This window comes from Pelophylax lessonae (assembly GCF_965119305.1).
Source record: "Pelophylax lessonae genome assembly, chromosome: 9".
NCBI classification, from domain to species: domain Eukaryota; kingdom Metazoa; phylum Chordata; class Amphibia; order Anura; family Ranidae; genus Pelophylax; species Pelophylax lessonae.
The window spans coordinates 266,808,229-266,821,621 of NC_138776.1; the positions used below are offsets into that span (position 1 = coordinate 266,808,229).

At 49.2% G+C, this 13,393-nt stretch overlaps 3 protein-coding genes across 3 annotated transcripts in view; 1 reads left to right on the forward strand and 2 right to left on the reverse strand.

Moving 5' to 3' along the window:
* Positions 1–13,393, reverse strand: part of LOC309564447 (uncharacterized protein) — a 714,240-nt gene that overhangs the window by 562,376 nt on the left and 138,471 nt on the right.
* Positions 1–13,393, reverse strand: part of LOC309562947 (gastrula zinc finger protein XlCGF53.1-like) — a 71,076-nt gene that overhangs the window by 46,234 nt on the left and 11,449 nt on the right. The gene's annotated exons all lie outside the window — the stretch shown is intronic.
* Positions 3,493–4,486, forward strand: LOC309563960 (uncharacterized protein; the record flags this gene model as incomplete). The annotated part of the gene is made up of 1 exon (XM_082268590.1): positions 3,493–4,486. The coding sequence occupies one exon, from the start codon at positions 3,493–3,495 to the stop codon at positions 4,270–4,272; it is 780 nt and encodes a 259-aa protein (XP_082124716.1). The 3' UTR covers positions 4,273–4,486.

Genomic DNA, 13,393 nt, shown 5'->3' on the forward strand with positions numbered 1-13,393 from the left:
GGTCGGAAACCCTGATTCAGCCAGTAGGTAGAGTATCTGGAGCAGGGCTTCAGCTTGGAATGGGGGTCAGGAGGAGGATGAGGAGAGTGGGAGGGGGGCTGAGTTGCTGCACCATGGGCCTCTGGTTTGTACTTGCCCCCTGGGCCGAAAGTTGCCAGTCTGCCCCTGCCCTCCATCCAGAGTCAGAGAATCTTATGACATCACTCTGACCTCACAGCTCCTCCTCCCAATGTCCCTCCATTCAGAGTCCACACATGCTATGATATTGCACTGACCTCACAACCCCTCCTCCCAATGTCCCTCCATCCAGAATCAGAGAATCCTATGACATCACACTGACTTCACAGCTCCTCCTCTCAATGTCCCTCCATCCAGAGTCAGAGAATCATATGACACCACACTGACCTCAGAGCTCCTCCTCCCAATGTCCCTCCATCCAGAGTCAGCCCATACTATGACATTACACTGACCTCACACTGACCATACGTCTGCTCCTCCCAATGTCCCTCTATGCAGAGTCATAGAATCCTATGATATCACACTGACCTCACAACTCCTCCTCCTAATGTCCCTCCATCCAGAGTCAGCACATACTATGATATCACACTGACTTCACGTCTGCTCCGCCCAATGTCCCTCCATCCAGAGTCAGAGAATCCTATGACATCCCATTGACCTCACAGCTCCAACTCCTAATGTCCCTCCATCCAGAGTCAGAGAATCCTATGACGTCACACTATCTCAATTCTGACCTCACAACAATGCCTCAGAGCATAACCATTCTAGAAGGCAGAAGATACTATCTATGGTAAATTGTCTGTAGATCTAATACGAAGCAGAACAAGTACAAAATCAAAATGGAATTTATGATCCAGAAGGCTTAAGTGTAAGAGTCCTATGGATCCCAAGAATCATAGAAAACACTGTTCTTACTGGGGGCCATAGTTCTTTAATACCTTCTGACCTTCAAATTACCTTCCGGATATCCTTATCCTATTATTGTACAATCAAAACCAATCCAGATAATTCTCTGTTATCTGTCTACAGAGAAACCTTCATAGATGTTGGCACAAATGAGAATGGAGGAGGACCGGAGTCACATGACTGAGAAGATACTAAACCTCACCCTGGAGATCATCTACCTGCTGACCGGAGAGGTGAGGAGGATTCTGGGAGGTCACATGACATCACTCTTATCTCTATTAATAAAACACAGACCTGACCGGAGAGGTGAGGAGGATTCTGGGAGGCCACATGACATCACTCATGCTTAGATAAGGGTCTGGTATGGATGTTAGGGGGAGACCCCACGCCATTTTTTTTTTTACAAATTTTGGCGTATTTTTTTTCGGACTTTTCTATTGCCGGCATTCTTTGGTTTACATTTCAGCTCTCAGCCCGCTGACAGCTGATGAGTCATTGGTTGTTAGGGACGCGACAGTCCAGCTATTCTTCACACAGAATTTGAATTGGTCATTCATTTTTTGACCGATCTGAATTTGAATCATTCCGATAATTTGGACTTTGTTAGAACACGAATAAACAAAACTAAATTAAACTAAATTTGTTACTATTTTATTCTGAGATTTGGGTACACCCAAATTTCAGAATAACCAAAAATTAGTCCGAATTTACATTCGGATCGAAAGCGAATTGCACGTGTCTCATTCTGACATGATATTCCTATTGGTTCTCCAATACAGAGATTTCCTCTTGTGAAGTCAGGTGATCATATGACCATCACAGTGCCTCCATGTGACTCCCTAAAACCTGAGAGACACAACATGCAGAAGATTCTAGAAGTCACCAAGAAGATGATGGAGCTGCTGACAGGAGAGGTGAGCGGTGCTGGGAATGCTGGGACATTATCCAGTAACAGACAAGGGATGTGTCTGGATGGTGACTGTATCATTGTGTGTGTCAGGTTCCTATAAGGTGTCAGGATGTCACTGTCTATTTCTCCATGGAGGAGTGGGAGTATTTAGAAGGACACAAGGACCTCTACAAGGACGTCATGATGGAGAATCAGCCGCCCCTCACATCACCGGGTAAGAGGAGACTTTATTGTAAAGGAGAGAGCAGTACGGAGGATCCACCTAGATCCCCCATCATCTGATAAACACATAGAAACAATGTATTCAGTCAGTGTGTGTGTTTCCTACAGATGGATCCAGTAATGGGAACCCACCAGAGAGATGTCCCCGTCCTCTGTATTCCCGGGATTCCATACAGGAGAATCACACCATCCCCCACCATCATCAGGTAGATGAGGAACAATCACTGATAGTATCATTAGGATCTGTACATTATCTGCATTGTTACCATTGATGTCATTTTTATTATATATTCAGAGTGGAAACCTGAGAGATTCTAAAGTTGAGGTTAAAGAAGAGATAAAAGAGGAGGATTATGAGGATGGGGTGATGGAGGAATCAGATTTTCCAAAAGGACACAAAGATCTGTACCAGGACACCATGGTGGAGTCATCCAACTACAGAAACCCACCAGAGAGATGTCCCCGTCCTCTGTATTTGCAGGATTCCGCACAGGAAGATCACAACTACACAAAAATGTATCAGGTAGATGATTGACAATTATTGGTAGTTATGATTTATACACAAGTATGTTTGTTACAATAAATGTTTTATTATATATTCAGAGTGGAAACCTCGGGGATTATAATATTGTTGTGAAAGAAGAGTATAAAGAGGAGGATGAGGAGTATGGAGTGATGGAGAAGCTTTTTGAAGGACACAAGGATCTCTACAAGGACATTATGATGGACCCACCTAATAAGAGAAACCCACCAGAGAGATGTCCCCGTCCTCTGTATTCCCGGGATTCCACACAGGAAGGTCACACCATCCCTCACCATCATCAGGTGGGTGGAGTTGAGGGTCGGGAACATAAAGTGATTGAACACTCTGACATGTGGAGACGATGTGTGGACTCTACAAGATGATATTTTCTATGTGATCTCACATCATAAATACTTCTATGTTACAGATGTTATTTTCTGCCATTCTGTTGGTTTAGGGTGAAGATCTGATGAAGATGAAAGTTGAGGATGAAGCAGAAGAGACGTATGTGAGGGATGATCAGCAATATACGGAGGAGGCTGGAATGACGAGGACATTCATAGAGGAGGACACTCCTACAGAGATCAGCACAGGTGACCCATAATATATTCTTCTCTTATCTCTGATCTGTTACTGCACACTGATTGGTCCAGAGTAGGGCGGGAGCTGAGTGGTATCAGCCAATATGGGGCAATTACAGAGAACATCTTCTCACTCAGATATGAGACGGTTAGTTCACTTACATCAAGATTCCATCTGGATCAGGTAGATATATTGACGACGTTTTTATATTTTTCCAGGACACGCCATGGAGAAACCCTCAAAGGATCGTCTCACTTTATCTCCAGGTTGTAAAATGGAAGATGAGGACATCACAGGAGATTGTGGAGGAGAAAAGACAATGAGCTCAACTATGGATGGTGGACTTCACAGTGTAGATAGACTATGGAATCCCTCTGACTCTGAGCAACTTCGTACTGTGAGGGATGGTGCCGGAATTCAGGGGGAGGAGAAACTTTCCTGTGGGGAAAATTTTAGCTCTGAGCAAAGTTTCTCTGTTCATGAGAAATCACACGCAGGTGAGGAGCTTCATTCCTCTTCTGAGTGCGGTAAATTTCTTCCTCATAAATCAGAACTTGTCAGACATCAGAGATCTCACACAGGAAAGAAGTCCCATTCCTGCCCAGAGTGCGGGAAATGTTTTCTTCGTAAAGCAAAATTGGAAATACATTACAGATCTCACACAGGTGAGAAGCCATTTTCCTGCCCCGAGTGTGGGAAATGTTTTTCGGATAGTTACAGCCTTTGCAGACATCAGAGATCCCACACGGGTGAGAAGCCACATTCATGCTCTGAGTGCGGGAAATGTTTTTCACAGAAGTCAGATCTTTACAAACATCAGAGATTGCACACAGGGGAGAAACCATATTCCTGCCCTGAGTGCGGAAAATGTTTTGCACGGTTGGTCTATCTTCAAGCACATCAGAGAATGCACACGGGTGAGAAGCCATATCCCTGTCCTCAATGTGGAAAATGTTTTTCACGGAAGGGCAATCTTACTGAACATCAGGCATCCCACAGGCGGAAAAAGACTGTTTTCCTGCCTATAGTGAGGGAAGTGTTGGCCACGGAAATCAGAACCTATCAACCATCGGAAATCTCACTCGAGGGGAAAACCATTTATCTGCTCTGAGTGCAGGAAATGTTTTTCACGGAAGTCTTGTTTTACCAATCATCAGAGAACCCACACAACCCTCAAAGGTGGATTAGTGCCCTGAGTGCGGGAAATGTCTTCTATATGGATATTATTTTGCAGTACATCAGGGATCTCACACTGGGAAGAAGCCCACCTTGATATACACCTCAGAAAACACGTGGCTGAGCGCTCCTCTGATCTTTATCATGGAAGGAAATCCAATTTCACTTAAGACTTCAAAGTTCTCTATGGTTACTAGGAGAGTGAAGGAGGGGGTGTCACTGTTGGTTGAGTCCCTCTAGGAGAGAGAAGGAGGGGGTGTCACTGCTGGTTGGGCCCCTCTAGGAGAGAGAAGGAGGAGATGTCACTGCTGGTTGAGTCCCTCTAGGAGAGAGAAGGAGGGGGTGTCACTGCTGGTTGGGTCCCTATAGGAGAGAAGGAAGGGGTGTCACTGCTGGTTGGGTCCCTTTAGGAGAGAGAAGGAGGGAGTGTCACTGCTGGTTGGGTCCCTCTAGGAGAGAGAAGGAAGGGGTGTCACTGCTGGTGAGGTCCCTCTAGGAGAGAGGAGGAGGGGGTGTCACTGCTGGTTGACTCCCTCTAGGAGAGAGAAGGAGGGGGTGTCACTGCTGGTTGGGTCCCTCTAGGAGAGAGAAGGAGGGGGAGTCACTGCTGGTGAGGTCCCTCTAGGAGAGAGGAGGAGGTGGTGTCACTGCTGGTTGGGTCCCTCTAGGAGAGAGAAGGAGGAGGGGTCACTGCTGGTTGGGTCCCTCTAGGAGAGAGAAGGAGGAGGTGTCACTGCTGGTTGGGTCCCTCTAGGAGAGAGAAGGAGGGGGTGTCACTGCTGGTTGGATCTCTCTAGTAGAGAGAAGGAGGGGTGTCACTGCTGGTTGGGTCCCTCTAGGAGAGAGAAGGAGGGGTGTCACTGCTGGTTGGGTCCCTCTAGGAGAGAGAAGGAGGGGGTGTCACTGCTGGTTGGGTCCCTCTAGGAGAGAGAAGGAGGGAGTGTCACTACTGGTTGGGTCTCTTTAGGAGAGAGAAGGAGGGGGTGTCACTGCTGGTTGGGTCCCTCTAGGAGAGAGAAGGTGGAGGTGTCACTGCTATTTGAGTCCCTCTAGGAGAGAGAAGGAGGGGGTGTCACTGCTGGTTGGGTCCCTCTAGGAGAGAGAAGGAGGAGGTGTCACTGCTGGTTGGGTCCCTCTAGGAGAGAGAAGGAGGGGGTGTCACTGCTGGTTGGATCTCTCTAGTAGAGAGAAGGAGGGGTGTCACTGCTGGTTGGGTCCCTCTAGGAGAGAGAAGGAGGGGGTGTCACTGCTGGTTGGGTCCCTCTAGGAGAGAGAAGGAGGGAGTGTCACTACTGGTTGGGTCTCTTTAGGAGAGAGAAGGAGGGGGTGTCACTGCTGGTTGGGTCCCTCTAGGAGAGAGAAGGAGGGGGTGTCACTGCTGGTTGGGTCCCTCTAGGAGAGAGAAGGAGGGGGTGTCACTGCTGGTTGAGTCCCTCTAGAAGTGTAGTCTGATCTCCCCTGGTCTTCAGAAGAACCTTCCAAGGTGGACATCATGGTGAGATCCTGTACATAACTTGACCAATAAAGTCTTCACAATTTAACAACGTTTCTGTCTGTTTTTTTCTCTTAAGTCCTCAACCTGTTTTAAAAAAAATTAGTCTTCAGTCCCCCTTTGACATCAGTCCTCAGAAACCTCTTCCCCCACCTTTTAAATCAGATTCCTAAATCCCCCCCCCCCCCCTGACATCAGAATCCTCACTTTCCACCTCCCTCCTTTCACGTTGATGTCCTTCATTTCCCCCACTTTAGCTACTTTCAGCCCAAGCCAATTCTGCGATTCCTCTCCTCCATGTAAAAAACATAATTTTTTTGCTAGAAAATTACTCAGAACCCCCAAAAATGATATGTGTTTTTTTTTTTAGCATAGACCCTAGGGAATAAAATGGTGGTCGTTGCAATTTTTTATGTCACACGGTATTTGCGCAGCAATTTTTCAAACGCAATTTTTTTTTGTTGAAAAAAAACATTTTCATGAATAAAAAAACAACAAAACACCAAACTTAGCCCAATTTTTTTGTATAATGTGAAGGATGATGTTACGCCGAGTAAATAGATACCCAACATGTCATGCATTAAGATTGCTCACACTCGTGGAATGGCGCCAAACTTAAAAATCTCCATAGGTGACACTTTGAATTTTCATACAGGTTACCTGTTTAAAGTTACAGAGGAGGTCTTGCTTTAGAATTATTTCTCTCATTCTAACGATCGCGGCGATACCTCACATGTGTGGTTTGAACGCCGTTTACATATGCGGGCGTGACCTACGTATGTGTTCCCTTCTGCGAGCACGAGGGGATGGGGGCGCTTTAAAAAATACAAGGAAGGCAAATATCCCTTGTAATCAGAATTGGGCATGACAGGTCATCTTTATGGAGAGATCCGGGGCCTATAAGACCCCACATCTCTCCTCTAGGCTGAGATAAAAAAAAAACAATATCAGGCTTTCCAGCCGAACACACGGCAATGTTTACAACATCCGGGGCCACACATGACGTCATAACGTCGCTCCGGCTAGCTGATCGTAGGGGTGAAGCTGTAGAAGCTCTGGAAGGAGGCAAAGGGGAAGGGGCGGCTGAACTGCGTGAAGGGAATCGCCAGCAAAAAAATAGATATCTGAATGATGCCTGAAGCTGCACCCATCATCCCGATATCTTCACTGAAAGCCCAGAACGTCCATTCACGCTCAGGGGTATGTAAGTGGTTAAGGATATGGTGGTCTACACTTGTCCACATGTACGGGATGTCATAGCTGATGGAGCAGAAAGCTGATTGAAACTCAACAGCCGTGTGTGGGAGAATGTCAGTTGGGCATACAAAATCGATCTCAGGCTTTCCAGCAAAAAAAAAAAAACGGCAGTGTTTACATCTGCCGCCGTCGGAAGTGACGTTATGGCGTCGCTTTCAGCCCATGAGGGTCATAGAGATGGTTGGGGACCATCTTGTCCCTGGTCAGCCTTTTGATAAAACGCCACCGCCAGTGAATTCATTCTCCGACTCCCTGATCGCACAGGCGAGCTGGGAGAGGCACCAGAGGGCGGCGTGAGGGGGAACGTCCAATCCCCCCGGCACCTGTAAAAGCAATCAAGCAGCTAAACAGCCTCTATGCTGGCTTTTTCATTGCAGGGAATCGCCGGCTGAAAAAAAAAATCATCCTGATATCTCCACTGAAAGCCCAGGATGTCTATTGACGCTCAGCGGTATGGAAGTGGTTAACGATATGGTGGGCTCTAATAGTCCACATGTACGAAGTGATGTCATGGCGTCGCTACCGGCCCAGGAGAGTCATAGAGATCATCTTGTCCCTGGACAGCCCTATGATAAAACGCCACCACCGGCAAATTCATTCTCCGGCTCCCCGATCGCACAGGTGAGCCGGGAGAAGCACTGGAGGGTAGCGAGGTGGGGCAGGGTTATGGCAGTTATCAGGACGCTGTTATGGCGGAGATCAGGATTCTGGTATGAGATATGGCAGTGATCAGAGCGCTGGTATGGGGTATGGCGGCAATCAGGTTTCTGGTATGGAGTATGGAGGTGATCAGGACACTGGTGTAGGGTATAGCAGCAATCAGGGCACTGGTATGGGGTATGGCGGTGATCAGGACACTGGTATGGCAGTGATTAGGACACTGGTATGGGGAATGGCGGTGATCAGGACACTGGTTTGGGGTATGGCAGTGATCAGGATGCTGGTATGGGGTATGGCGGTGATCAGGACACTGGTATGGCAGTGATTAGGACACTGGTATGGGGAATGGCGGTGATCAGGACACTGGTATGGGGAATGGCGGTGATCAGGACACTGGTTTGGGGTATGGCAGTGATCAGGATACTTGTATGGGGTATGGCGGTGATCAGGACGCTGGTATGGTGTTGGTATGGGGTATGGCGGTGATCAGGACGCTCATATGGGGTATAGTGGTGATTAGAACACTGGTATGGGGTATGACAGTGATCAGGATGCTGGTATGGAGTAATGCATTAACAGTGGGAGGGGCTTGAAGTACCTACAGCACCACTTACTATCCACTGCACCCCAACTTTCCAGTCCAAAATATCCACACCACACCAAAGCAGCCCGTTCTACATCACATATGAGTCCATCATACCCAAGGCACCCCAAAGCGGACCACCCTAACCACAGCACCTCAAAAAATCCCACCCTACTCACAGCACCCAATGGAATCCCCCACTTCCCAGACACATGTACTGTATTTAGAGCTGTGTCAGTATAATGTCAGGCTTTGACCTGTGCAGAGAAGCAGACGGGGATGACTTTTGGTCTCTGGGGAGGGTAAGAAGCGGCAGGCCCCCTGCTTTCCCTACTTTGCAGCAACTGTCACTGCGAACACAACTGTCCCTGTCCCCAGGCCAACGCCGCTCCTGCCAATCAGCCAATCACAAGCCGAGGTGGGAGGGCCTGTCTTTAAACAGCAGTTATGAGCCTTATCTCCTGTGAGTGTGAAGTCACCATCCACTAATGAGGATTTGTGTCCAGGTTTCAGGTGGGCTGAAACCCAGACACATGATTCAAAACCCAGACTGGTGGCAACCATAGGTGTAGTCAGGTGTACAGACGGGGAGCAATAGGGTGGATGTAGGGGCAGTGGGGTAGACAGGGGGGAAGAGGAGTGGACAGGGGGCAGCGGAGTTGACTGGGTGGCAGCAGGATGGACTGGGGGTCAGCCGAATAGGGAGGGGTGCAGCGGAGTGGACAAGGGGGTAGCTGAGTAGACAGAGGGCCAGCGAAATGGATGGGGGGCCAGAAAAGTGGACAGGGGGGCAGTGGAGTGGACAGGGGGGCAGCGAAGTGGACTGGGGGGCCAGCGGAGTGGACAGGGGCCAGCAGAGTGGACAGGGGAGCAGCGAAGTGGTCTGGGGGGCAGCAGAGTAGACAGGGGGCAGCAGGGTGGACAAGGAGATAGTGGAGTAGACAGGGGGCCAGCGGAGTGGACAGGGGGGCCAGCAGAGTGGACAGGGGGCCAGCGGAGTGGACAGGGGCTAGCGGAGTGGACAGGGGAGCAGCGAAGTGGACAGGGGAGCAGCGAAGTGGTCTGGGGGGCAGCAGAGTAGACAGGGGGCAGCAGAGTGGACAAGGAGATAGTGGAGTAGACAGGAGGCCACTGGAGTGGACAGGAGGCCAGCGGAGTGGACAGGGGGCCAGCGGAGTGGACAGGAGGCCAGCGGAGTGGACGGGGGGCAGCGGAGTAGACAGGGGGGCAGCGAAGTGGACTGGGGGGCAGCAGAGTGGACAAGGAGATAGCGAAGTAGACAGGGGGGCCAGCGGAGTGGACAGGGGGGCCAGCAGAGTGGACTGGGGGCAAGCGGAGTTGACTGGGGGGCAGCAGAGTGGACAAGGGGATAGCGGAGTAGACAGGGGGCCAGTGGAGTGGACAGGGGGGGCAGCTGAGTGGACGGGGGGCCAGCAGAGTAGACAGGGGGGCAGTGGAGTAGAAAGGGGGGCAGGAGGACAGTGGGGTGTCCAATGGGGAGACAGTGGTGCTCAGAGGTGGACTGTATATCTATCTTCTGCTGTCCCATTCTGTAGGCTGTGGGTTTCTCCCTGTACTGAGGCTGCCATGACTGGGCTTCTCTCTTCTCTTCTCTGCTCTTCTCTTCTCTTCTCTTCGAGTGATCTGCTGCATTGGCTGCTTCTTCTGCTGGGCTCCTGGGAAGTCGGACGATCCTGCCAGCCCAGGAGAAACACAGAAGGAGAAGAGGGGTCATTTGGCTGTTGGTGGTCTGTCCTGAGAGGTGTCTGCCATTTTTAGGCACGTAAAACTGTGATGTGTAAAGTTTGAAAATCAGTGAGGGAAGACAGAAACAATAGTCGAGAGAGAAATGCTGGCAGTGTGTGGTCCCTGGACGGAGGACAGAGATTAGGGACAGACACATTTGTAGCAGACACTGGGGAAAGCTCTACCTCACTGTCAAGTATGCTATCAGAATTATTTGTCCAGGTGTCTGGCAGTCGGACACCTGATGCAAAAACCAGACTGTCAGGGTGAATCCTGGACAGGTAGCAACGCTAAACAGGTGACAGGCTGCAGCCATGGTTCTCTTTCCTCTCGCAGCTGATCTGTGTGAGAGCAGAGAACCAATGTTTACTTTTGATTTTCATTGTGTACTATTTGTATACTGTGATTGGACACAGCAATCACATGGTACAACACCATGCAATCCTCCACCTCTCTCTGCCAATCCCTCCACTGGATTCCAGTCAGTGTCCTCCACCCCTCTCTGCCAATCTCTCCAGTGGCTTCCATTCAGTGTCCTCCACCCCTCTCTGCCAATCTCTCCAGTGGCTTCCATTCAGTGTCCTCCATCTCACCCTGCCAATCCTTCCATTGCCTTTCATTCAGTGTCATCCACCTCTCTCTGCCAATCCCTCCACTGACTTCCATTCAGTGTCCTCCACCTCTCTCTGCCAATCCCTCCATTGCCTTCCTTTCAGTGTCCTCTGCCTCGTTGTGCCAATCCCTCCATTGCCTTCCATTCAGTGTCTTCCACCCCTCTCTGCCAATCCCTCCACTGGCTTACATTCGGTGTGCTCCACCCCTCTCTGCCAATCCCTCCACTGGCTTCCATTCAGTGTCCTCCACCCCTCTCTACTAATCCCTCCATTGCCTTCCTTTCAGTGTCCTCTGCCTCGTTGTGCCAATCCCTCCATTGCCTTCCATTCAGTGTCTTCCACCCCTCTCTGCCAATCCCTCCACTGGCTTACATTCAGTGTCCTCCACCCCTCTATGCCAATCCCTCCACTGGCTTCCGCTTACCCAATTAAATTAATTCAAAATACTAACAACTTCTTACAAGGCCATCCATAACTCGGCCCCCAGCTACATCAATAATCTAGTCTCAAAGTACCAACCTAATCATTCTCTTTGTTCCTCCCAACACCTCCTGCTCTCTAGCTCCCTTGTCTCCTCTTCCCATGTTCGCCTCCAGGACTTCTCTCGAGCCTCTCCCATCCCATGGAACTCACTACCCCAATCTGTCTGACTATCTACTATTCTGTCCACTTTTAGACAACCCCTGAAAACCCTTCTCTTCAGACAGGCCTACCCTCTCCTACCTAGCCACTGTATTTCCACTTTCTCCATCAGCTCATCCCCCGTAGTTATTACCTTTTGTATCTCCTGACCCTACCCTCTTAGATTGTAATCGCTAATGAGCAGGGCCCTCTGATTCCTCCTGTATTGAATTGTATTGATACTGTACAGTCTGCCCCTATGTTGTAAAGTGCTGTGTAAACTGTTGGCACTATATAAATCCTGTATAATAGTAACAACTAATCTGGGTGAAAAAAAGACATCCATTTCAACCCACAACCTAGGTAGCCCTAGGACCTCCTCCAAGTAAAGTCATGTTTCCTAATAAAGACTGAGCTAAACATGGTATCACCTTTTTGATAGTTAATAACTGTAGTATATCCGATGATCCTCTAAATATACAGTATATATCAGAGGCGTAACTAGAACCTTCAGTGCCCCCGGTGCAAGAAACCATGAAGGGGCCCCCAGATCCCTTCCCTTCAAGCCTGGGGCTATTCCGACTGATCCTGGGGCCCTTTACTTTTGTTGCGGGCCCTTTATTACGGTCCCGCAGTGGGAACCCTTTCACAAGTTCTGCAGTGGGCCACCTTCCTGCCATCTTGGGGCCTCTCCGCGCTGGTGGAATGCCAGGGCCTGGTCGCAAGTTTGACCTTTGTGATCCTGGAAGTTCACCCACTGGTGTCAGTAGTTTTCATTTTTTGGTATTTTAATTGTATTATTTTTTATCATTTTATTTTTTTACAATGTCACTGACTATGGCTCTGTCCATTCAGAAAAGGAAGGGGTCGGTAAATTACATATTTACCGACCCCTTCCTGGTTCTCTATTGTGACATCCCTTGCAGCAGCCGGCAGGAGAGGGGAGGAAGCACAATGTGGGGGGACGGGAGGAGCACACAGGGGCCCAGAGACAGCAGAACACAAGTGAATTGGATAGGAGGAGTGGCAGGGGCAGCATACAGAGGAACCAATCTCCTCCATTTTCCTCCTGCAGCTATAGGTAGATTAATCTACATGATGCCCCCACGCCCCTCCTATCCAGGTGTAAATGGGAGCCGCACGCCTCCTGGAGCATGGGGCCCAGTTGCAATTGCAGTTGGTTTTCCATAAACACGGCTTGACTCCTCACAAGACTGGGCTGTTTGTATTCATGCTGATCCTCTTGTTTAGAGGAACACGGGACATAGACAAGTTGGAGGGGGGTTTCTCTATGTTAGATGTGATGTAAAAGTGAGGAAGGAAGACGATCTTGTGGTTGGAGATTTGGTTGGTGTTCCAGAAACACGGCTTGACTTCTCACAAGACTGGGCTGTTTGTATTCATGCTGATCCTCCTGTTTAGAGGGACACGGGATATAGAAAAGGTGTGTGTGTGTGTGGGGGGGTTCTCTATGTTAGATGGGATGTGAAAGTGAGGAAGAAAGATGATCTTGTGGTTGGAGGTTGTGATCGTGCGGAGGGTGGAATGGTATATGGGAATGAGAGTGTAGTTGGTGTTGCTGATACACGGCTTGACTCCTCACAAGACTGGGCTGTTGGTATTCATGCTGATCCTCTTGTTTAGAGGGACACAGAAAAGATGGAGGGGGGGGGGGGTTCTCTATGTTAGATGTGATGTGGAAGTGAGTAAGAAAGATGATCTTGTGGTTGGTGTTCTAGAAACACAGCTTAACTCCTCACAAGACTGGGCTATTGGTATGCATGCTGATCCTCTTGTTTAGAGGGACACGGGACATAGAAAAGACAGGGGTGGGGGGGTTTCTATGTTAGATGTGATGTGGAAGTGAGGAAGAAAGATGATCTTGTGGTTGGAGGTTGTGATAGTGCGGAGGGTGGAATGGTATATGGAAATGAGAGTGTAGTTGGTGTTGCTGATACACGGCTTGACTCCTCACAAGACTGGGCTGTTTGTATTCATGCTGATCCTCTTGTTTAGAGGGACACGGGACATAGAAAAGATGGAGGGGGTTTCTCTATGTTAGATGTGATGTGAAAGTGAGGAT